The sequence below is a fragment of the Schistocerca gregaria genome, chromosome 2 (assembly GCF_023897955.1).
Source record: "Schistocerca gregaria isolate iqSchGreg1 chromosome 2, iqSchGreg1.2, whole genome shotgun sequence".
NCBI lineage: Eukaryota > Metazoa > Arthropoda > Insecta > Orthoptera > Acrididae > Schistocerca > Schistocerca gregaria.
In genome coordinates this window covers 960,681,186-960,704,922 of record NC_064921.1, presented here as the reverse complement: position 1 = coordinate 960,704,922, position 23,737 = coordinate 960,681,186, and the positions used below count along the sequence as shown (strand labels likewise).

Sequence of the window (23,737 nt, the reverse complement as noted above, 5' to 3'; positions counted from 1 at the left end):
CATGAGAAGGTATCAGAATCAGGATGAAGTGTGGAAAATGGTGAAGCATGAAATGGAAAGGAAAGATAGTAACAATAAGTTGCCAAAGTATTACAAAATTCATGATGGAGTGTTGTTTAGACGAACTGATGAAAATTCAGAAGATTGGCAAGTATGTTGGCCCCATGGATATATAGATGACATAATAGACTACATTCATTTGAGTTTTGCACATGTCCGTGCTAAGAAGTGTATACAGAAATTAAGGAAATGTGTATCTTTTGACACTATGGTAAAGAGAGTGAATAACCGTATTAAGACGTGACAAATGTCAAAGAGCCAAAGTTACTAACCAAATATGTAGGCTCCCTATGCAAAATATTAAACCAAATGATGTAGTGGAACTGTTATCGGTGGATCTTTATGGTAAGTTACCAAAAACCAAGGGAGGTTTTGCATACATTTTTGTAGTTTTGGAGGTGTTTTCTAAATTTATAAAACTTTATCCGCTACGTAGAGCTACTAGAAAGCCGTTTTGAGTAAATTGGAAGATGATTATTTTGTGAAGTTTGGGAAACCTAAGGCCATATTATCCGACAATGGGTCACAGTTTGCATGTAAGAAGTGGAAAGAAAGCCTTACCAATCAAGGAGTTACAGTAATTTACACATCAACGTATCATCCACAAGGGAATCCAGTAGAACGTTATATGAGGGAGATTAGCAGATTCTGTCGTACTTTTTGTAGCAATAATCACAGTTCATGGGGAGACATAATAGGAGACATTGAGGATGTAATGAATACTGTTGTTCATGAGGTAAGGGGGTTTACTCCTCAGGAGATTATGAAAGGTGAGACACAAAAAAGTCTGGTGGAGGAAAATTTATCTTTCCCTGCCAAGGAGGAATTGAGTTGGGGTGAAAAGAAGAAAAGGGTAAGAGAACTGGTAGAGGAGAAGCTATTGGAAAGAAAAAAAAGATATGATGATAAGGTGAAGGGTACTGATATAAGGATAGGAGATTTGGTTTTGGTCAAGACATATGAGAAGTCAAAAGAGATAAATAGTGAGATTTCTAAATTTTTTTATGTATGCAAAGGACCATTTGAGGTGGCTGGTATACCCCACCCGAATGCATTCTATGTGATTTATCCCAAGTTCAAGAAGAAATTTGCCCTTAAGAATGTGGTGGATTTAAAACCATATAACGCAAGAACAACACACTAAGACATTTGCCCACTTGCAGTTTTCAGAGGAAATAAATTTCAGTGTAAACAGTGTAAAGATTTGATTATGATCTATATAAGAAGTGGTTTAAGAATAATTTCTTGTATACCATTTTATAAATTTCTATTTGAAACCAGATAGTTTTCTTTTTATGTGTTTGATGATGTGAAGAATCAAGTACTTATCAGATTCAAGCAATGAAATGTGAGTAGTTATAGTAGACTGTGGCTTTACTTACAAAATCTTCCAAAGACACTCCCGAGTGTGTGATGATATGTAGTATGTGCAATTGTCAAGAATCTAGCAAGATTTGTCTGCAGCAGCATTGTATAGGTTTACTGTAATTATTGGTTCATCCTAGAATTCTGTTTGTGCTGTAACTAACACCTGTCTTAGTTTTAGTCTTTACTACATGAAATATTAATTTGTTAATTTGATTTGCTTGCTTTGCGCCAGCATTCTCAAAGAATTGTGTAAAATGCTGTTTCATTGTTGTTAAGTTTATTTGTACTGTTATATGATGTATCCAATTATTCACGTCAAATAGTCTGAATAGAAGTTAGAATACTTTAGGGCAATATATATACCCATGACACGACCTAGCTTTATGATGTTGGATGTCTGACATGAGTCAATGACATTTTATCTTGAGAGGTTCCTGGGAACATCTCATGATAAAATGGGGGGCATATGTGAAGGCATTGCTAATTACGCATATAAAATTTTTTTCGTGATTTTCTTTATATTTCTATTCTTTTTCTTTTGTTCATATGGGCATTTCTAATTGTGACTATGTAACATTATACTGTGGTTTTTAAATGTAAAGATGTAATTGCGATTATTTCGTTTGCCAATGGATAAATATGTTTCTTGCTTTGTACCTGTGGTAAAGTTTGTAAATTTCTGTTTTGGAATATTATTAAATTTTTAAAAATGCAGTCAATAACATTTATAAAGGTTTATATAATTTACGATAACGATATAACATCTATAGACAAGGGACAGCGATAGTGATATCGAGAGTCGAAAGGTTGTTGCGTAGTAGAGGGGATGGTGGATGGCGTGTCTGTGAAGCGTGCGCGGGAAAAATAGTACAGTGTTTCATGAAAAGCATACGTAATTGTATGGGCAGTGATACCGAACTATCAGATTGTTAATTCTCTTTACCACTGCGGTATGTAATGCCATCGCCAGCGAACTTAAAGAGGAAATAAACCGGACTGTGAAAGTGCCGCTAACATTACTTTGTTATGGGCGACACGAACTGTGCTTTTATGCGAATGAACTTTGCTGGTATTGGTTTTGGTTGGTGGAACTGTTGTATATCACATTCTATGAAGCCGCGAATGTGAAGACTAATTAACTGTGCAAAATAAATGGCTTTCAGTGACGTTGTCGAAGTTTGAAATGTGAGAACAGAGTGGACATTGTTTACGGTGTGCTTCACACACAAGAACAGTTCTATGAACTGTGTATTTGTGGCTAAGACTATATGATGTGACGAACCGTGTAATTATGGACGATAGCGTCACGGACAGTGCGTAAAGTGTAAAAACGAGCGATGTCTACGTCATGTACTTTGAAAGAGAGGACTTGTCAACAACGTTCGTGTACTGGCATCTTGTGGTTAATGATACAGCTGTGACGGCACTTTATTTGCGTTTCGCCGGAGAAGATTAACCAGCGGAACTGCCTGTATCCTGCTCTCATCATCGTAACCCGCCGACATCGTGCTGCCTAACGCAACGCTTCGTATGCAACAAACATTTAAGGGATTTCGCCGAACGCTATCTCCTGACCTACAAACTTTCTTTCTCCATTAAAGTATAAGAATTACAGACTCTGTTTAATTACATTCTTTGTTTAGTTTGTTTGCCTTCTGCTAACGAAAATAAAATTACAATCAGTGAATTAAAAGTTGCCTGGTAGTCATTGTTGAAACACCAGTAAATTTAAATTTCTTCCTCTAATTAGGACTAATTCTCCTTGCATGTCAAAATTATTGTAGTTATTTTATGTAGTTTTATGTATTGTTATGAGACTAGATATATGACAGTGACTATAAGAGTATTTTGTCGCGAAATATGGCTTCGAGCGAAAATTACGGCGACCGCCATAATTGCTTGCGTTCTGACCAATAACGTAGAAGCTGCTATTCCCCTATTGGTGCTTTTCCTGACGTGATCGGGAATTATAAATATCAGCTGTCAAATCACGTAGTAACTGTTTACCCAGTAATAAAAGTTTTTGATATTGTATTGCCACGAGTCGTAGGATAAAGAGACACTGGTTATACTCAAAAGTAGGTAGATGTATGGTGAAACCCCCCAGTGTTTATGCGATTGTTAACAGTATTGTGTGTGATTCACGAAATTTTGTCATTTTTTCTATTTCCTTTTAGATATTGTCTTAGATGTCTTTGAAGTTTCGGAGAATATATACACAACTTTTTCGGTTCATGTTAATTTCAAAGCAATTTCTCTTGAATCTTAGAGTTTTCAGTTCATAAACAAAGTGGGATCGTGACCAATTGAGAAGTATAACAAAGAGTGTGGTTTACCAACTAGAGTTTTGGATGACTTCACAGTTCAGATTTTGATAATTATTGTTCCTATGGGTTGAGGTCATCAGATGCTCATCTTGTTTTACCAATACTTACGTTTATTTAGAACTTCTGCGCTCCTATTATGCTGCTTCATGCAACCCTGCCGTTACTGTGTGATTGAGTGGGATTCTTTTTATGAATCAGTATTCAGTGACTTTCTGCTCCCTTAACAGGCCGACATAAGCGGACCGGCCGACCATACTGGAGGAGTTGTATCCTGGAGTGATGGGATAGGCGTGATACATTGCCATATTTTTCTATGTTGTGGCCGAGTGGGAAAGTTCTTCTTGGCTCGTTATGAAAAGTAATGCCTCCGAACGTTTTATTCTCTTCTCAATGGCGGTTGAGATATTACATGTCGTTGATGCTACTCGATCGGCTTTCCCGCTTCAATGACGCAAGAGGGCTACAAATTGTAGCGTGTAATATGAAGGTTTGTAATGTAAGTATGTCGGTCCGACACCTTGGGTTCACTGTCATCGATCATTCTCCAATACTATCCCGACTTCGCCGCATCCTATTTTCATCTGTTTCCAAAACTTAAAGAACATCTTCGAGGACTTAATTTTGATAGCATAGAAGCGGTCCAAACTGTAGTGACGTCGTCAAACAATCTACGGCGACGGTATCGACAAACTGATCTCGTCGGGATAAATGTGTTAAGGAGTGTTAACAAAGTGTGTTTTATTTTAAGAAAAATTTTAAGAGTTTTCCCAGAAAAAATGTCGGAGCCATTACTTTTCAACACGCTCTCGCACATCGAGTGCATTTCCTGCAGGTCCGTGTGCGAACTTGGTGAAACGCCTTGAGAAGGAAGTTAGCTTGAGTGGATTAAGTCTCACGCACGTCATCGAAGGCTATGAATCCATTACTCCAGGACAGTCGTAGAGGAAAATAATTAGGTGAAATCTTACGTTAAACATGTTACTGTCATTGCTTCGGATCTCAGCCAAAAACTGGCACTGAAATTTTTTCTGCTAGCTACTGCTAATATCTTACCTTGTGTCCATGTATATTATTTAAATGTTGTTGTGAGTGATGATCTATTGCCTATATTTGCTGGATAGGGCTAATGTTTGTTGGGGGCCTTTAATAATCGCTGATTTCATTTTTTCTTAAGTTGTTGTGACTCAAGGAGCGCCAAAGCAGAATATAGTTTTAGCGGCACTTAGCCACGACTACTTTTTATTCATATTCCGCTGCGATCTTTAAATGTTTTCAGGCTGTATCGACATACACCTCCCCCCATGAACCATGGACCTTGCCATTGGTGGGGAGGCTTGCGTGCCTCAGCGATTCAGATAGCCGTACCGTAGGTACAACCACAACGGAGGAGTATCTGTTGAGAGGCCAGACAAACGCGTGGTTTCTGAAGACGGGCAGCAGCCTTTTCAGTAGTTTCAAGGGCAACAGTCTGGATGATTGACTGATCTGGCCTTGTAACAATAACCAAAACTGCCTTGCTGTGCTGGTACTGCGAACGGCTGAAACTACGGCCGTAATTTTTCCCGAGGGCATGCAGCTTTGCTGTATGATTAAATGATGATGGCGTCCTCTTGGGTAAAATATTCTGGAGGTAAAATAGTTCCCCATTCGGATCTCCTGGCGGGGACTACTCAAGAGGATGTCGTTATCAGGAGAAAGAAAACTGGCATTATACGGATCGGAGCGTGGAATGTCAGATCACTTAATCGGGTAGGTAGGTTAGAAAATTTAAAAACGGAGATGGATAGGTTAAAGTTAGATATAGTGGGAATTAGTGAAGTTTATATACCAACTAGTTCTGCAGATGACGAAGAAATTGAAGAAATGTATGATGAAATAAAAGAAATTATTCAGATAGTGAAGGGTGACGAAAATTTAATAGTCATGGGTGACTGGAATTCGGTAGTAGGAAAATGGAAAGAAGGAAACGTAGTAGGTGAATATGGACTGGGGCTAAGAAATGAAAGAGGAAGCCGCCTGGTAGAATTTTGCACAGAGCACAGTTTAATCATAGCTAACACTTGGTTTAAGAATCATGAAAGAAGGTTGTATACATGGAAGAACCCTGGAGATACTAAAAGGTATCAGACAGATTATGTAATGGTAAGACAGAGATTTAGGAACCAGGTTTTAAATTGTAAGACATTTCCAGGGGCAGATGTGGCCTCTGACCACAATCTATTGGTTATGACCTGTAGATTAAAACTGAAGAAACTGCAAAAAGAAGGGAACTTAAGGAGATGGGACCTGGATAAACTGAAAGAACCAGAGGTTGTACAGAGTTTCAGGGAGAACATAAGGGAACAATTGACAGGAATGGGGGAAAGAAATACAGTAGATAAATTCGACTTCTTCTAATATTTCGGCTGAGAACCGTCCATCCATCATCAGAGTGAGCCAAGGTTACTGACGCCCCAGCACTTGCTCCGTCCTTTTAAGCCCGTGGACCGTACCACTGCACATGCGGACACAGATACACAAGGCGCCAGAACACAAGGATCAGTCTTTGCACCGCGAAAATATGAAGATGCACAAACGTTGCATTGTATGCGTTTAACATTCAATGACCATTAATTACAAATAATGTCAACAGATGTAGCAACCAGTTTGTTAGAAAGTGTTACTTAAATGATATTATGTAAATACACAGAGAACAAAATAAGTGTTGAGAAATAAACATTACGAGAATTGAAATTATATTGATGTACGATGGCTAGCTAAAAGTTTAAATTAATTTAAAAGTTCTGTTACTGTGTGACTGAACAGACTTCTGTCATTAGTGTGGTGCTTAAAAATGGCTCTTAGCACTATGGGACTTAACATCTGAGGTTATCCGTCGCGTATAACTACTTAAACCTAACACCACACACATGCATGCCCGAGGTAGGACTCGAACCTGCGACCGTAGCAGTCGCGGACTGAAGCGCCTAGAACCGCTAAACCACCACGGCCGGCTGTGGTGCTTATATTGGGTTACTGTTTGCATGTTGTTTCTCATCGAGTGCTCAGTCTTAAATATTATTTGCATTGTATTCGACCGTTATGAAGGATAGTTACGTTTAAGTAGGTTGTTTCTATCGTGGTTTTTTTACTGTAGAGCATCACCATCCAAAGAATCTTTCACCAGATGGGGAAATAAAGAGCCAAAAATTTAAGTAAACTACAGTAAATGCCCATCTAGATGTGTACAGCCATCTGAAAATGAGCCTGTCTGTTCTAAACCAGTTACGACGCCGTTTACGTAAATAAATAGCGTTATCAGTACTGGCTGGTTGCTGTCTTAAGGTAGCTCTTAGTGTTTTAGTGACGAATCTTGTTCTGACTCTGCAAGTTACTAACGGTATTCCACTGGTTTCAATGTTGGAACTATGCCTCTTCTTCTTGTATGCAACCGACTTTACATTTTAAGCACAAAAATCAGTAATAGTATTCTTTGCAGATGATGCAGCATCATAATCAACCCCAATAGAGAAGCAACATCAGAAGGACCTATAAAAGTAAATTTGAGGAGAGACTTTCCTGGCATATAGCCCAGTACTGATGAAAAGCTCTCGGGGTTCTAGGTGAAATGAAGTGTTAAGATACTGTAACACTTTTTATGAATATCATACTCGTCATCTTCTGGTGAATTAGCGAGATATCGCAGATGTCGCCGCATTCATTCTAGCGGTGTGCCCCCTCCATCTGACTGCGGGCAGCTGGGTCCTGGGTGGTGAGAGCGCGGTGGTAGGAGCGGCACGTAGGCCCGAGACTGCAGACGACTCTCTGCACGGGCATTCTGGATACGTATATGTATGTCCGAAAGAACAGACACCATTTTGATGCAGCAACCGCTATGAATTAAGACACACCAGGCTCGAACTCTTACAGGAATCGACGGAATGCCGCGAGTAATGAGGACAAAGGGCAACTACATTCGTAGTGTGTGGGTGCTAGGGGAGTCAGTGTGGTTGCGATGCCTAATGTGTCCGGATGGTTCAGTGGCCAGAGTATCTGCCTAGGAAGCATGAGACCCGGGTTCGAATCCAGGTCTGGCAGAAATTCTAAACGTTCCCCATTGATTTCAATCAATGATCACTCGCAGCCAATGTCTGTAATTCCTTTGTGTCTTAATTCTGGATAAGTCTTGCTTGCTGAATGGTGCTGTGCATGCTTCAGTCATATTACCGCTGACGTGGCATGCCATGCCGAACTACGTTGCTAACCTTCGTTCCTATTACCAAGGTTCTCGTGGATCTGTATTTCTATGGATTCCTCTATATTGCTGTGCGAATTAGTGGTTGCTCGGCGGAGGAACTTCGTATTTTCAAAAGTGTGATCTTCGTTTACGTTATGCTCTCTGCCTGCTGATTTTTCTATAGAGTCTCAGTTGTAAACCTTATGTTTTCCTGGAAACAAATCGACATATAGCGGTGCCTTTTGCCCATTTATTGCCGGCCACATTCACTGTGATTCTGTACAGCAGGTGTAGTCCATGTTTTTTACCTACCACCCACTTTTGTATCTCTGTTAGTAACAAAATTTTGTAACTGCCCACCGGTTCCAAAGTAATGGTAACTTATAAAGTTGACAATTAATTTTGCTGTATAAAACTGATGCAACAGAGTTACCGTAAGTTAAAGCCAATAGTAATAAATACTTATCAAATACTTCATGTCAAGATTTTAGACGCGCAGGATTAGCCGAGCGGTCTGACGCGCTGCAGTCATGGACTGTGCGGCTGGTCCCGGCGGAGGTTTAGTCCTCCCTCGGACATGGGTGTGTGTGTTTGTCGTTAGGATAATTTAGGTTAAGTAGTGTGTAAGCTTAGGGACTGATGACCTTAGTAGTTAAGTCCCATAAGATTTCACACACATTTGAACATTTCAAAATTTTATGAAAACCTAATGAAAGAGTTTGTATGATTCATACCGACCGCCCACTTGTCCGTGGTAAGCATCAGGTTGACTATAACTTCTGTACGGTATATACCTGATCCGTTAAGTTTTGGTGGATCTTTCGCAGAGCCAAGGAACTTTTTTGCGTTAGACGGTGGTTGGCACACGGTTGTGACGTTGCATTTTACAAACAGGCTAGGAATTTTGGCTGACAGTGGCTATGTGCTATGCGGCTTCTTTCTAACTAATGCATGTACCCCCACTAAACTGCAACATGCCTAGAAAATCAGTAACTGACCAAGCCACTTTCGACACACAAGCACGGAACTTGTCTAGCGAGATCATTTGTAGCTCTTCACTCAAGCAGAACACCTTAAATGACCGATGACGATCAGTCGCTCTCTGCTCGATCCACTGAATGATCTTGAAACATCACCTGCACACCACAGAGTCTACGGCATGATTCCTGCACCCCTGAGGGCTTCCCCCCTACCTCAGAATTACTCTTATAATTACCACCCCTGTTTCACAGGGCATAAAACTTGCCCCTTACAGCCTGCGATGGCCGTCGGACGAATCCCCATTTCACGAGCTCTAAAACCGTTCTGTGAAAATGTTCCACGTCGAGATCTGTCAGCAGGAAGCACGTAATTTCATTCGCCACATCCTGTTTCTAATAACATTCCACAAGTTTTCAGAAGGTAGAAATCTCCTGCCGTTGCAAGTACTTAGGCCACACTACTATGCCGAGATCACAACCCGTTTAGGATGTCTCCAAGATGGACAATAGCCTCCTTCCCCTAGGTATCAGAAACTGGCTCTGTTCAAATGGTTTAAATGGCTCTAAGCACTGTGGGACCTAACATCTGAGGCCACCAGTCCCCTAGACTAAGAACTACTTAAACATAAGGACATCAGACATCCATGCCCGAGGCAAAATTCGAACCTGCGACCGTAGCGGTCGCGCGGTTCCGGACTCAAGCGCCTAGAACCGCTCGGACACAGAGGCAACTGGCTCTGGCTTTCACGATAGCCCCGCATTGCGGTCACGAAATATTGCGTCCGAACCTCGTCGAATTATTCGACTGCGTCCCCCATTGAAACCTACACACGTGACGTGTGACAGGTAGGCGCAGGTGTGTGTCGGCTCGCTGTTGCGCGCGGGCGCTCACCTGAGCACGGAGCAGACCTCCTCGTAGGCGTCCTCGAGGTGGAAGAGGCCGAGGTTCTGGCAGGCGATGCCCACCACCAACATGCCGACGAGCGCGGGCAGGCGCACAAGCGCCGCCAGCCAGCCGCCCACGTGCGCCGCCAGCGCCAGCACCGCCAACTGGAACAGCTGGCCCCCTGCGGCAGGAACAGGCTCTTCTGTTACGAGGTGCACCTGTCCCGCGTAGCGCTTGTTGATCGATTTCAAAGACTATAATACTAGCACATCAAGTGTTTTTGGTCGCAATGTCGTGATTGGCGAAAGCTTGTTACACTACTGGCCATTAAAATTGCTAAACCAAGAAGAAATGCAGATTCATTGGACAGATATATTATACTAGAACTGACATGTGATTATATTTTCATGCAATTTGGGTGCATAGATCCTGAGAAACCAGTACGCGAAACAACCACCTCTGGCCGTAATAACGGCCTTGATACGCCTGGGCAGTGAGTCAAACAGAGCTTGGATGGCGTGTACAGGTACAGCAGCTCATGCGGCTTCAACACGATACCACAGTTCATCAGGAGTGGCGTATTGTGACGAGCCAGTAGCTCGGCCACCATTTACCAGACGTTTTCAATTGGTGAGAGATCTGGAGAATGCGCTGGCCAGGGCAGCAGTCGAACATTTTCTGTATCCAGCAAGGCCCGTACAGGACCTGCAACGTGCGGTCGTGCATTATCCTACCGAAATGTAGGGTTTCGCAGGGACCGAATGAAGGGAAGAGCCACTGGTAGTAACACCTGAAATGTAACGTCCACTGTTCAAAGTGCCGTCTATGCGAACCAGAGGTGACCGAGACGTGTAATCAATGGCATCCCATACCATCACGCTGGGTGATACGCCACTATGACAGTGACGAATACACGCTTCCAATGTGCGTTCACCGTGATGTCGCCAAACACGGATGCTATCATCATGATGCTGTAAACAGAACTTGGATTCATCCAAAAAAATGACGTTTTGCCATTCGTGCACCCAGGTTCGTCGTTGAGTACACCATCGCAGGCGCTCCTGTCCTTGATGTAGCGTCAAGGGCGTCCGAGGCCATGGTCTCCGAGTAGATAGTCCATGCTGCTGCAAACGTCGTCGAACTGAACTTGCAGATGGTTGTTGTCTTGCAAACGTTCTCATCTGTTGACTCAGGAATCCAGACGTGGCTGCACGATCCGTTACAGCCATGCGGATAAGATGCCTGTCATCTCGACTGCTGGTGATACGAGGCCGCTGGGATCGAGCACCGCGTTTCGTATTACATTCCTGAACCCACCGATTCCATATTCTGCTAACAGTCATTGGATCTCGACCAACGCGAGCAGCAGTGTCACGATACAATAAACCGCTATCGCGATAGGCTACAATCCGACCTTTATCAAAGTCGGAAACGTGATGGTACGCATTTCTCTTCCTTACACGAGGCATCACAACAACGTTTGACCTGGCAACGCCGGTCAACTGCTGTTTGTGTATGAGAAATCGGTCGGAAACTTTCGTCGTGTCAGCACGTAGCAGATGTCGCCACCGGCGCAAACCTTGTGTGAATGCTCTGAAAAGCGAATCATTTGCATATCACATGATCTTCTACCTATCGGTTAAATTTCGCGTCTGTAGCACGTCATCTTCGTGGTGCAGCAATTTTAATGTCCGGTAGTCTAATTTGATGAGAAACACTGATGACACACTAACGGTTCATTAGTCAGGGTGTTTGGAAGAGAATTACCTGATCTTGAACTGTATCAATTACGAAACATAGAACGTGCCGGCAAAGAAATTTGCGTTGTTTGAATGGGCGTGGCCTACAGTTTCAGAAAATCGCCGTTAAATTTCAGTCAGAGAGTCTTCTAAATTTGCAGTCAGTCAGAAATAAAATGGTTTCCGCTCAACCCAAGGGATTTTGTGTGCTGCAGTTTGAAAAGACTGAGTCAGTGTGCATATGGCGGGCACCAGAATCCTCACGGCATTATTGAACACGAAAGAGACTAACTTAAAGTGAATATTTTCTGTGCCATTTCTTGTGAAAAGTGTATGATCCCTTTGTTTTAGGAAAACACAGTGACTGGAATGTGCTGCCTTCAAATGCATTGGCTCTTTCCACAACTTCAGGCCGTTTCTGATGACTTCATTTTCCAACAGGATGGAGCTCCATCACACTGGCACAACGGCGTTTCTCGGTAACCCTCTGCCACAAGGTCCGCAGCTCTTGATATAGTGGTTAGCATTGCTGCCTCTGGATCACGGAGTCCTGGTTTCGATTCTCAGCCGGGTTGAGAATTTTCTCTGCCCAGGCACTGGGTGTTTGTGTTGTCATCATCATTTCATCATCATTCGTAACAAGTGGCTGAATTGGACTGTGAAAAAAATTGGACTGTGTAAAAATTAGGAATTTGTATGGGCGCTGATGATCGTGCAGTTGAATGCCCCACAAACCAAACATCACCATCATCATCATCATGCCCCTCTGCCTCAACGCTGCATAGCGCCATGAAGTGCACAGGACCCCGAGACACTGCCCTGCAATCTTGGCTTCCAACGTCGCCAGACATGACCCAATGCGATTTTTTCTTGTGGGGATAGGTGAAGGTAAGTGTGTTCATCTCCCTTTTACCTCGTGACATAGAAGAAATGAAGAATTGAATAACAGACGTCATAACTTCTGTAAAAGTAGATTTATTGTAAAACGTTTATGATGAATTAACTATCGTCTAGATGTTGTTGTTCATGCTGCTGTTGGTGGACACAGAGTATTTGCAAAAGCATAACTAAAACTATAAGATTTTGTGAGTATTTTACAATTTATCTTATGTTTGTAGTATATTTTATCAATAAATATGCAGTTTTGAAATCAAGTCATTCTTTTCGAAACACTCTGTTCGTGAATAGACTACAGTAGTATTAGAAACATAATTTATGGAAGAGTCTACAGGAGGCCATTGTCCAGTTGTGGATATCAGTTTGTTACTGTTACTGACAACGATGATGATGATATTGATAATGGTGATGATGATTTTGATGATGACGTTGAGGATGATGATGATGACGACGAAGTCTAAAAATACAAACGTACAACTAAGATCAGGTAAAGATACAAGGTTAAAACGGTATAGAGAATTGGAAGTTATAATACTGCCATATGCATCTGAGGAGTACTCGTCTGAGAGGAAAGACGAAATAAAATGTAGCAACTAAAAATACTGTTCCTGTGATAAGTTAAGAGCTGCACAAGACAAGAACACGCTATAAATGAGAACGAGGCTGTCATATCAAATTCACGAGTATCTGTAGATTAACAAAAACCACGATGAAGTGTCAGTCAAGCGTCTCATAGGCCTTCCTTCCAGTGAATTTTTGTGTGTGTAAAAATTTGATGTGTCAATTAAGAGTCAGAGATTTCATGTGAAAATACTTGTGTAATAAAACAATGCGCGACCTTCAATTTTTATTTTTTTAAATTTTTAGAGCAGCTAGGAGAAGTCTGGCTGTTCGCTTTTGTCTTTCTTGTTCCAGTCGTCAAGATGCAAGCATCGTGAGCCGTGGCTATTAATGATTTCTAATATAAGTAACCGATTTTGAGTTACCAACTTGTTGTATCTTTATTCATCCATCAGATCACATATTTGTATAAAAAGTTATTGTGTTAAAAGTTCTATCTGTCAGATTTTCTCGCGAGTAAGACTCAACACTTCGATGTGGCACTGTTTCGCCGTTGGCGTGATTTCATTGCTAATTTAAAATGTTCATTTTTGCATATCGTACGACCTGAACCTGTAGTCATTCGCAGAATAAGTCCGAGATTTTTTTAACCAAGCGTATACAGCATAGAGCGGTTATCAAATCGCAGTATGCAATTTTCGTTTTCTAAATTTCGTCCTCCTGCTTTGTGCCGCTTCCCACATCAATCTGAGACACTTACAGAGTTAATTCTGGTAAAGATTTTTTGAAATGTTTTAGTGAGCGGAGGTAGAAGCCAAGTCACAGTCTGTACAGGTAGAGGTTGGGCCAGAAGAGGACAGATGTTGAAACAAGCAGTCTTGCCTAAACCGTGATCAGTACAAAATAACAATAATAAAATAATAGAAAAATTTAAGCTAGACCTGACTCGTAATTACCATTCCCGCGATCCGCAACAACGAAAAGCTAACACGAATAGTATCAAAAAGTTATACCCTGTTGCCCAAAGTCCCAAAATGCACTGCATTTCACCAATAGGAAACTGTGAATGTCGCTTCCTACTTTGTTGCCATTCCGCTGCGCAAATAATTAGGCCTACCAATTCTCAAGTATGAAACGACATTTCCTGGGCGCGAGAAATTCGTCTGTTTCAAGGGGAAAAAAGAAGCTTCACCCTTAATTAAAATTAAGAACAGATTTTTCACATCCTTAGAGGCACTATGTTTATCTGCACAGTACGTGAATTTCAGCTGTAATACGTGTTTTATGTAGGAGATTGAGGTTATGAAGAAATTTCATATCGCCACGGATAGCAGAGCACTGTGGCAGCTGTCTGCTGACAACGTCGCCACTTTAGAGCTTCAACTGCAGGTACCAAATAATTTAAATCAGACTACAGTGTATTTTTACTGGTTATTACACCATTTAGCTCAGAATTTAAGAGGCTGCGAGCGATGTTCTCATAAAACTTCCCCGTAAAAGAACGTGGGATTGTGGGTATACGTCTAACGAGCGGACCTTACGGAGTGTCATTTTCTATTTTTTTCATGCCTGTAGGATTTGAAGAGCAGCGAGTATTTTCTTAATACGGTACGACACAATTCTAACTCGAAAAAAATAGCCTTTAAAAATATTTTCGCGGACAGTCAAGTACAAAGCTCTTGCACCGTTTTAAAAGAATCCTTAGTAGCTGGATGTGTAGCTTATTTGCGAAGTCACTGGTTTGATTCTCGTTAGCAACCGATTTTTGAAAATTTTATTCATAAATTACATTTTATTCCATGCCATATTCCTTGACTTCCGGAAAGCGTTTAACTCGGTGACACTCCTAACTAAGGTACGAGCATATGGGATTGGTTCCCAAATATGTAAGTGGCTCGAAGACTTCTTAAGTAATAGAACCCAGTACGTTGTCCTTGATGGTGAGTGTTCATCGGAGGTGAGGGTATCATTTGGAGTGCCCCAGGGAAGTGTGGTAGGTCCACTGTTGTTTTCTATCTACATAAATGATCTTTTGGGTAGGGTGGATAGCAATGTGCGGCTGTTTGCTGAAGATGCTGTGGTGCACAGGAAGGTGTCACCGTTGAGTGACTGTAGAAGGATACAAGATGACTTGGACAGGATTTGTGATTAGTGTAAAGAATGGCAGCTAACTCTAAATATAGATAAATGTAAATTATTGCAGATGAATAGGAAAAAGAATCCCGCAATGTTTGAATACTCCATTAGTAGTGTAGCGCTTGACACAGTCACGTCTATTAAATATTTGGGCGTAACATTGCAGAGCGATGTGAAGTGGGACAAGTATGTAATGGCAGTTGTGGGGAAGGCAGATAGTCGTCTTATGCTCATTGGTCGAATTTTGGGAAGATATGGTTCATCTGTAAAGGAGACCGCTTATAAAACACTAATACGACCTATTCTTGAGTACTGCTCGAGCGTTTGGGATCCCTATCAGGTCGGATTGAGGGAGGACATAGAAGCAATTCAGAGGCGGGCTGCTAGATTTGTTACTGGTAGGTTTGATCATCACGCGAGTGTTATGGAAATGCTTCAGGAAATCGGGTGGGAGGCTCTGTAAGAAAGGAGGCGTTCTTTTCTCTATCAGAATCTTTCATATGCTAACTATCCCTATCAGTAGTTAGGGCCTTCAGTAGTTAGAATCTTTTATTTAGCTGGCATTATTGGCGCTCGCTGTATTGTAGTAGTTCGAGTAACGAAGATTTTTGTAAGGTAAGTGATTCATGAAAGGTATAGGTTATTGTTAGTCAGGGCCATTATTTTGTAGGCATTATTGAAAGTCAGATTGCGTTGCGCTAAAAATATCGTGTGTCGGTTTATTGATGATCAGAATAAGTAAAGAGGAAATGTCTGAGCACGTTCAGTTTTGCTCAGCTGTTTGAAAATCAAATAACGTAAGGGGTTTACCAGCAGAGTAATTCATAAATTTTTCTAACAAGGGAACCTCCCCATCGCACCCCCCTCAGATTTAGTTATAAGTTGGCACAGTGCAAAGGCTTTGAAAAACTGACACAGATCAATCAAGAAAACAGGAAGAAGTTGTGTGGAACCATGAAAAAAATAAGCAAAATATACAAACTGAGTAGTCCACGCGCAAATTAGGCAACATCAAGGAGAGTGCGAGCTCAGGAGCGCCGTGGTCCCGTGGTTAGCGTGAGCAGCTGCGGAATGAGATGTCCTTGGTTCAAATCTTCCATCAAGTGAAAAGTTTAATTTTTTATTTTCAGACAATTATCAAAGTTCAAGCACTCACGCATAATCAACTTCGCTGTCCAAAATTCCAGGATATGTTCAGATTTGCTAGGACATATGCAGGATCTGGCGGTCTACACACGGAAAAATTTGAAAACGTTAAAAACATATGTTTTGACAGAGCACAGCGAAATTGTGCGACTGTGAAACTGTTGCATTCATTTGTTGCAGTTTATGTGACAAACTCTTATGTTTTGGGAGTGATTATCACATCCACAAGAAAACCTAAATCGGGCAAGGTAGAAGAATCTTTTTACCCATTCGCCAAGTGTACAAGTTAGGTGGGTTGACAACATATTCCTGTCATGTGACGCACATGCCGTCACCAGTGTCGTGTAGAATATATCAAACGTGTTTTGCTGTGGAGGAATCGGTTGACCTATGACCTTGCGATCAAACGCTTTCGGTTCCCATTGGAGAGGCACGTCCTTTCGTCTACTAATCGCACGGTATTGCGGTGCGGTCGCAAAACACAGACACGAAACTTATTACAGGGAACAGAGACGTCAATGAACGAACGGACAGATCATAACTTTGCGAAAACGAAGGAAGTAAACTTTTCACGCGAGGGAAGACTTGAACTAAGGACCTTTCGGTCCGCAGCTGCTCACGCTAACCACGGGACCACGGCGTTTCTGAGCTCAAATTATCCTTTATGTTGCCTATCTTGCGCATGGACTACTCAGTTTGTATATTTTGGTTATTTTTTTCATAATTACACACAACTTCTTCCTGTTTTCTCGACTGATCTGGCTCAAATGGCTCTGATCACTATGGGTTTTAACATCTATGGTCATCAGTCCCCTAGAACTTAGAACTACTTAAACCTAACCAACCTAAAGACATCACACAACACCCAGTCATCACGAGGCAGAGTAAATCCCTGACCCCGCCGGGAATCGAACCCGGGAACCCGGGCGTGGGAAGCGAGAACGAACGACCACGAGCAGCGGACTCGACTGATCTGTCTGTGTTCAGATTTTAAAGGCCTACCCACCGTGCCAACTTATAACTAAATCTGAGGGGGGGGGGGGGGGGGAGGGGTGCGATGGGGAGGTTCCCTTGTAAGAGGAGGTTTCAAGCTTGTAGGAAGAGCGACGTTAATTGTATGTTGTAGTCTTGTACGCAGTGCAGTGCCAGAAAATATTACGCCCCAACGAGTAGGGGGTTACCTGGAGCGGCGTCGCGGCCTATGACGGTGAAGGCGACGGCCCAGCAGAGTAGCAGGATGATGGCGAGAGCGAGCAGGCGCGCCACCCTCCGGTAGGAGGGGCACAGCGGCGGCGGGCAGAGGCGGGGCCAGAAGCCGGGCTGCCACGACGGCGGCGCCTCGGGCTGGTGGCAGCGGCGCAGCAGCGACAGCCACCACGACCTGCGGCAAGCCCGAGCGTGCGCCAGCCTCCACGAAGGGGACAACTCCGGTGCGGGTCTCACAACTGCACTACAGACCATTCAAATTGCTACACCACCCAGACGGCGTGCAACACACGCGAAATTTAACCAACAGGAAGCAGATGCTGTGATATACAAATTATTAGATTTTCAGAGCATTCACACAAGGTGGTGACACCTACAACGTGCTGGCATGAGGAAAGTTTCCAACCGTTTTCTCATACACAAACAGCAGTTGACCGGCGTTGCCTGGTGAAACGTTGTTGTGATGGCTCTTGTAAGGAGGAGAAATGCGCACCATCACGTTTCCGACTTCGATAAAGGTCGGATTGTAGCCTATCGCGACTGCGGTTTATCGTATCGCGACATTGCTGGTCGCATTGGTCGAGATCCAATGATGTGAGCATGGGTTTGATCTGCTATTCTGTTATTCTGCGCAACGGATTAATCTCAGATGTACTCTTTACCCTGTGGCTCCTGCAAGATGCAATTTCCACACCCACACTACTACAGAAGTCAGACAGACGCTCCTAACGTTCTAAAGAGAAATGCCTGAAATAATTTCAGCAATAAATATCTTCTGGAGTCGTCCGCTGTAAGGAAATGACACAAAAATTCACAAAATTTCTTACGCAACTAGTGAGATACTTGGGTACTGGAGTAGTGCTACTTAGTGTAAGAAAAACACGAAAATAACGAAAATTATTATTTATTTTGCAAAATTCTGAGAAATCACAATGGAACTTTTAGTTATGAATTGAACAATTTATATACTGGTTATTTTCGGAATGTGAAGTTACCTCTCAAGGATAGGATTCGCTAATGAAATTTCCATACAAAGTTTAAGATTGTTACTGACTTGGCAGAATGGCTGAGAGGCGCGCCTACTCAATGTGAATAATTATCCTTTAGAATGCTGCTAGGTACGGTCGAGGCTATTGCGAGCGAAATGCAGTGAAGTGTACTGTTGTGCACGAAATATGGGGCTCGCAATAGCTGTAGCGCACAATAGCGTAAGCTGCGATGACTGCTGTCTGCGCCGCTCGCTGCTGACAAATAAGATAACTCTCGTTCTATCTGGATTGACCTTCGCCAATCAAACTCTCCCTATGCCTTGATGAAGTCAAGGATTCCTATTCGCCCCTAGTCTAACTACTGGCGTGGTACACTGGTCAGATAACCAGTCCACCGTGATGCCACTCAAAAATTCGCTCACAGGCGTTAAACTATAACTGTGTCCGTTCACACCGCACAATAAGTGTGTAGGCCAATCCAGTGAACAAAGCTTAATCGCAAGGACTCAATATAGAGTCGCACTTCGATTCGCTCTCGACAGAGGTGGTCTCCCAATGAAGTACTGAGGAGAAACTTGTTCCTCGCTCTGAGTACACGTACGAGCGCGCACGCTCTCGTTAAGTGTTCTCGCTCCAAGAGCGACAACGGAATGGCACCTCTCCACGCCAGACATGAAGGGGTATATCTTTCGGTCTCTTTCATTACTCCTTCAGCTCAACGCGTCAGAAATATCGTCTGCCAATCAGCATTGCTCTTCTAAAACGGGAGAATGACGTTTCGTTTAAGGCGACCAATCCGGAAATCTGTAGTATCAGCTTTTGGCGTTTGCTGTCTCCCTGTGAAAATCTCTGAAACTGCGTGCTATATCTAAAGAATGTGTAGGTTGGAAGCTACCACACAATGTAACTGGATTTGCTTTTAAGGCAAATGCGGGGTCGATCCCCCTTTCACTCGGGCACACACTGTCTGCTCCTCGGACGGCGAAGATTGACTCGTCCTCTGAAGGGACTGGCCTCCCGGTGTGTGGTCTGCCTCTCGTGAACTAAAAGCTCCTGTGATCGTCGTGTCTGGAATGTATGTGTGTACGCCAGCCTCGAGTATTTCAACCCTAGTGCGCACTTTTTATTTGCATATCGTTTACATGAATTTATACAGCATTGACTTTATCTTATCGAGTTCAGGTTCGAATGAAGCGTCTTGATGTGCGGAATATGATTGTGAGGGCGGAATATGTAAGCAATGAAGGTCAGTCTTACAATGACTGTTAACAGAATATGGAGAATATGGATTCAGGAGGGTGGTATGGAACGCCGTGCTGGATCCCAACGACCTCGTATCACTAGCAGTCAAGATGACAGGCATCTTATCCGTATGGCTATAACGGATCGTGCAGCCATGTCTCGATCTCTGACTCAACAGATGGGGACGTTTGCAAGACAACAACCGTCTGCACGAACAGTTTGACGACGTTAGCAGCAGCATGGACTATGAGCTCGGAAACCATAACTGCGGTTACCCTGCAGGAGCGCCTGCGATGGTGTACTCAACGACGAACCTGGGTGCACGAATGGCAAAACGTCATTTTTTCGGATGAATCCCGGTTCTGTTTACAGCATCATGATGGTCGCAACCGTGTTTGGCGACATCGCGGTGAACGCATATTGGAAGCGTGTATTCGTCATTGCCATACTGGCATATCACCCGGCGTGATGGTAAGGGGTGCCATTGGTTACACGTCTCGATCACGTCTTGTTCACATTGACGACACTTTGAACAGTGGACGTTACATTTCAGATGTGTTACGAGCCGTGGCTCTACCCTTCATTCGATCCCTGCAAAAACCTACATTTCAGCAGGATAATGCACCACTTCATGTTGCAGGTCCTGTACGGGCCTTTCTGGATACAGAAAATGTTCGACTGCTGCCCTGGCCAGCACATTCTCCAGATCTCTCACCAATCTAAAACGTCTGTCAATGGTGTCCGAGCAACTGGCCCATCACAATATGCCAGTCACTACCCTTGATGAACTGTGGTATCTTGTTGAAGCTGCATGGGCAGCTGTACCTGTACACGCCATCCAAACTATGTTTGACTCAATTCCCATTCGTATCAAGGCCATTAGTACACCAGAGGTGGATGTTCTCGGCACCCAACTTGCGTGAAACTGTAATCACATGTCAGTTCTAGTAATATATATATATATATATATATATATATATATATATATATATATATATATATAATCTCCAATGAAAACCCGATTATCAGCATTTCTTCTTGGTGTAGCAATTTTAATGGCCAGTAGTGTAAGTGGTTGCCTCCAGAACGTACTTTCACTCTGCGGCTGAGTGTGAGCTGATCTCTGATCTGAAACTTCCTGGAAGGTTAAAACTGTGTGCCGGGCTGCAACTCTAACCTATGAGATAGGAGATATACCAACGGAAGTAGAACATTTAGGGAAGATCATGAGACGTGCTTGGATGGCTCTCTTGTTAGAGCAGTTGTCCGCGACAGAAAAAGGTTCCATGTTCGAATACCAGCCCGTCGCACTTTTTCAATCTGCCTGGAAGTTTCAAGTGAATACTAGGTTCTTATGCGCCTTCATGTAATACTCCTCATGTACATGGCTCACATGCACACATGAACATACTTAGAGGCACGTACACACACTTCCACATGTACATACAGACTCCATAAGCCACTCTACAGTGCCAGGAGGAGTGTACGCAGCACCAGTACCATCAACCTTGTTTCCTTTTGTATTCACGTACTGAGAGGAGGAAAATGACTGCCTGTATGCCTTTGTATGTGCCCTAACCGTTCTTATTTTATTGTTGTAATACCTGCACGAGATATATGATGGTGGCAGCATGAGGGCACGCAGTCTTCTTAGAGTGCAAGTTGAGCTGTAGTAAAGTTAGTTTTGAAAAGCGCGCCGCAGTGCGTAGCGTGAAGCAGTCGCCCTCCGTTTTCTGGCGGTGGCGCCGTTGTCGCAATTGAAAGCTTCGGTGTGTCTCTCTAGCGGGAAAGGGAAAAAGTGAGCTGTTCGCGTGGGTTCAAGAAGTGGCTGTGTGGGCTCTGGTGGAGAGTTGGCAGTCGGGGCATCAAGATGCGACTTCTCTGCCGGTGCTAGAGGGACAGCACGCAGACCGCGGCATCAGCGTAAGCGACGCGAGCAGCGGCTCCGTGGTATGAGGCGTTAACTGCTCGTCGCGAAAGGAATCTTCCTGAGCGTGGATCCGCAAGGGGTCTAATGTGCAGCTCGGCCGTATGCTGTCGACCGGCGAGGAGGTTCTGGAAATAGGCGCGCCTTCCTGCGTCCGTTGAAACGGCTGGCTGCAGGCGGCTTGGCAGAGCATTTCAAGGTGTTTCGTTGGTCCAGTCCTGAGAGTCGTAAAGCACTAGACGTTGAGTATTGATTGTTAACTGATTTTATGAAGTTCAATTGAATTCAATATACTTATTCTTGTTCGTTATACCAGCCGTATTTTTTTGGGGGGGGGGGAGTTCCCGCCATTTATTCTCGTCTGCCCTACTCGCGGGAAAGTGGTAATATTAGAAAGGGTGGTCCGTTTGTCCCCTTTTTAGGACGAAAGGGGGGGCGGGGGGAGTCAGATTAAATCTCTGGTTCGGATTGCTTCTTTCCCCTCCCAGCTTATCTACTGGTTTATTCAACTGTTAGCCTCTACCATGTCTGTGAAAGTCTAAGGCACCAATGACTGCATTGTTTAAAGTGCACTAAGACCTGATCCACTCTCTCGCCTCCCAAACTAATATTACTAGACTCACGTGTAAGAGGCACTCTAAGAAAGAAGAAAAATTCCTTCTGCCTCGTTTAAGAACTAGTCGATTGCATAACGAATTCCTGCTCATCTGGAAGCTGTAACTTACGTAAATTTTTGTTTATGAATATTTGGATATAATCAAGCAATGTTAATGTACGCCGTAGTGGATTTTTTATATTGTTTCTAGTTAGCAAAATCTCTTGTGTGTTTTTCCAATTCAATACCTTTTAAGGTTTTTACTCAATGTGCTTATGTGTTATTTACAGGTAGTTGGTTATTAGTGTGTTTTCTTGCCATGCAGAAGTTTGCCATTTCATTACAGGTAGAAATTGTTGTCTTGAAAGAAGAATGTTGTAAAAGTTCGCAAGTCCAACCTGGTGAGTGTGTGTGTTTGCCGTAAGTTAACTGGCAGAAATTTGTAAAATTTGTTTTTTATATATTTTGGAAATATTAATGTTATTAACTGTGAATGTCCCCCGTGTGCATGACTCATGCTTTTTGGTTTTTTCTATTTTGAGAACTTTTGTAAACCGGATTGTCTTTATATGTTGCAGACATGTTAGATTCTGCGCCATTTAATGAATTGAGTGAAATTCACCTTTAATTTAGCTGAGCTTGAAACATTATACAACGTCGCGTTGAAAACGTTAAATTGCTTGCCTGTACTTGCCATTTGCTGTCGTGAAATTTTTTATAATAATTTAATAATTTAAAAGTGCTTTCCTATCGTAAATTGTGACCTATTTGTTAAATGATTGATGGTTTTTTTAAATATCGTTAAGTCTTGCACCAAATTTGAATAAAGAGTGTTGTTGAAAATTGCGTGCAATTTCAACAGTTATTCCTTGGCACCTACTTTCACTTTACATTTTGTGTACTGACTGAGATTAATAACCTTTGGGTGAACCAGTAGTAATTTTACGGTTCACACGTTCTCTAATTTTACCCAGCAAACTTTCGTGAGAACCAACTTGTCTTTTTTCCACGGATTCTCACTACGTTCCCTAAGCATTTCTGTTACACTTTTGTATGGGCTGCATCGACCGGTACCTGTCCTAACGATACGTCTCTGAATGCGTTAGATTTCTGTTGTCACTCTTACTTGGCAAAATGTTAACTGTAGTGATGACTATGCACCAACGCACTGTATGCATTCGACAGATCATGCAGTACGGTGTTTGACGAAGATGGTTGTGGAACCGATTATTACGACATTCCGTGTTGTACGGCAACATGTCTGCAAGACATAGTTTGAGTGTCAACGAACGTGGACGAGCATCTGGATGGCTCGAAGCCGGTTAGATTGTCGCGACTGTGGCCACAGTAGTGGGTATCACCAAAACTATCTCGCAATTTAAAAAAAGCAGCTTAAGGTGGAAAAGCATGACTAAGAGGTGCAAAATGTATATTAGCGCCCGAGGAGGGCATGTTCCTTACT

At 42.9% G+C, this 23,737-nt stretch overlaps 1 protein-coding gene across 1 annotated transcript in view; it reads right to left on the bottom strand.

Annotated features, from left to right (window-relative positions):
- Window positions 1-23,737, bottom strand: part of LOC126336070 (sodium/hydrogen exchanger 9B2-like) — a 195,417-nt gene that overhangs the window by 93,933 nt on the left and 77,747 nt on the right. Inside the window, exons 4-5 of the mRNA XM_049999551.1 lie at window positions 17,498-17,697; window positions 9,844-10,018 (exon numbers count right to left, since the gene is read on the bottom strand). Coding sequence (XP_049855508.1) covers window positions 9,844-10,018; window positions 17,498-17,697 — 375 coding nt within the window. The remainder of the gene's footprint in view (window positions 1-9,843; window positions 10,019-17,497; window positions 17,698-23,737) is intronic.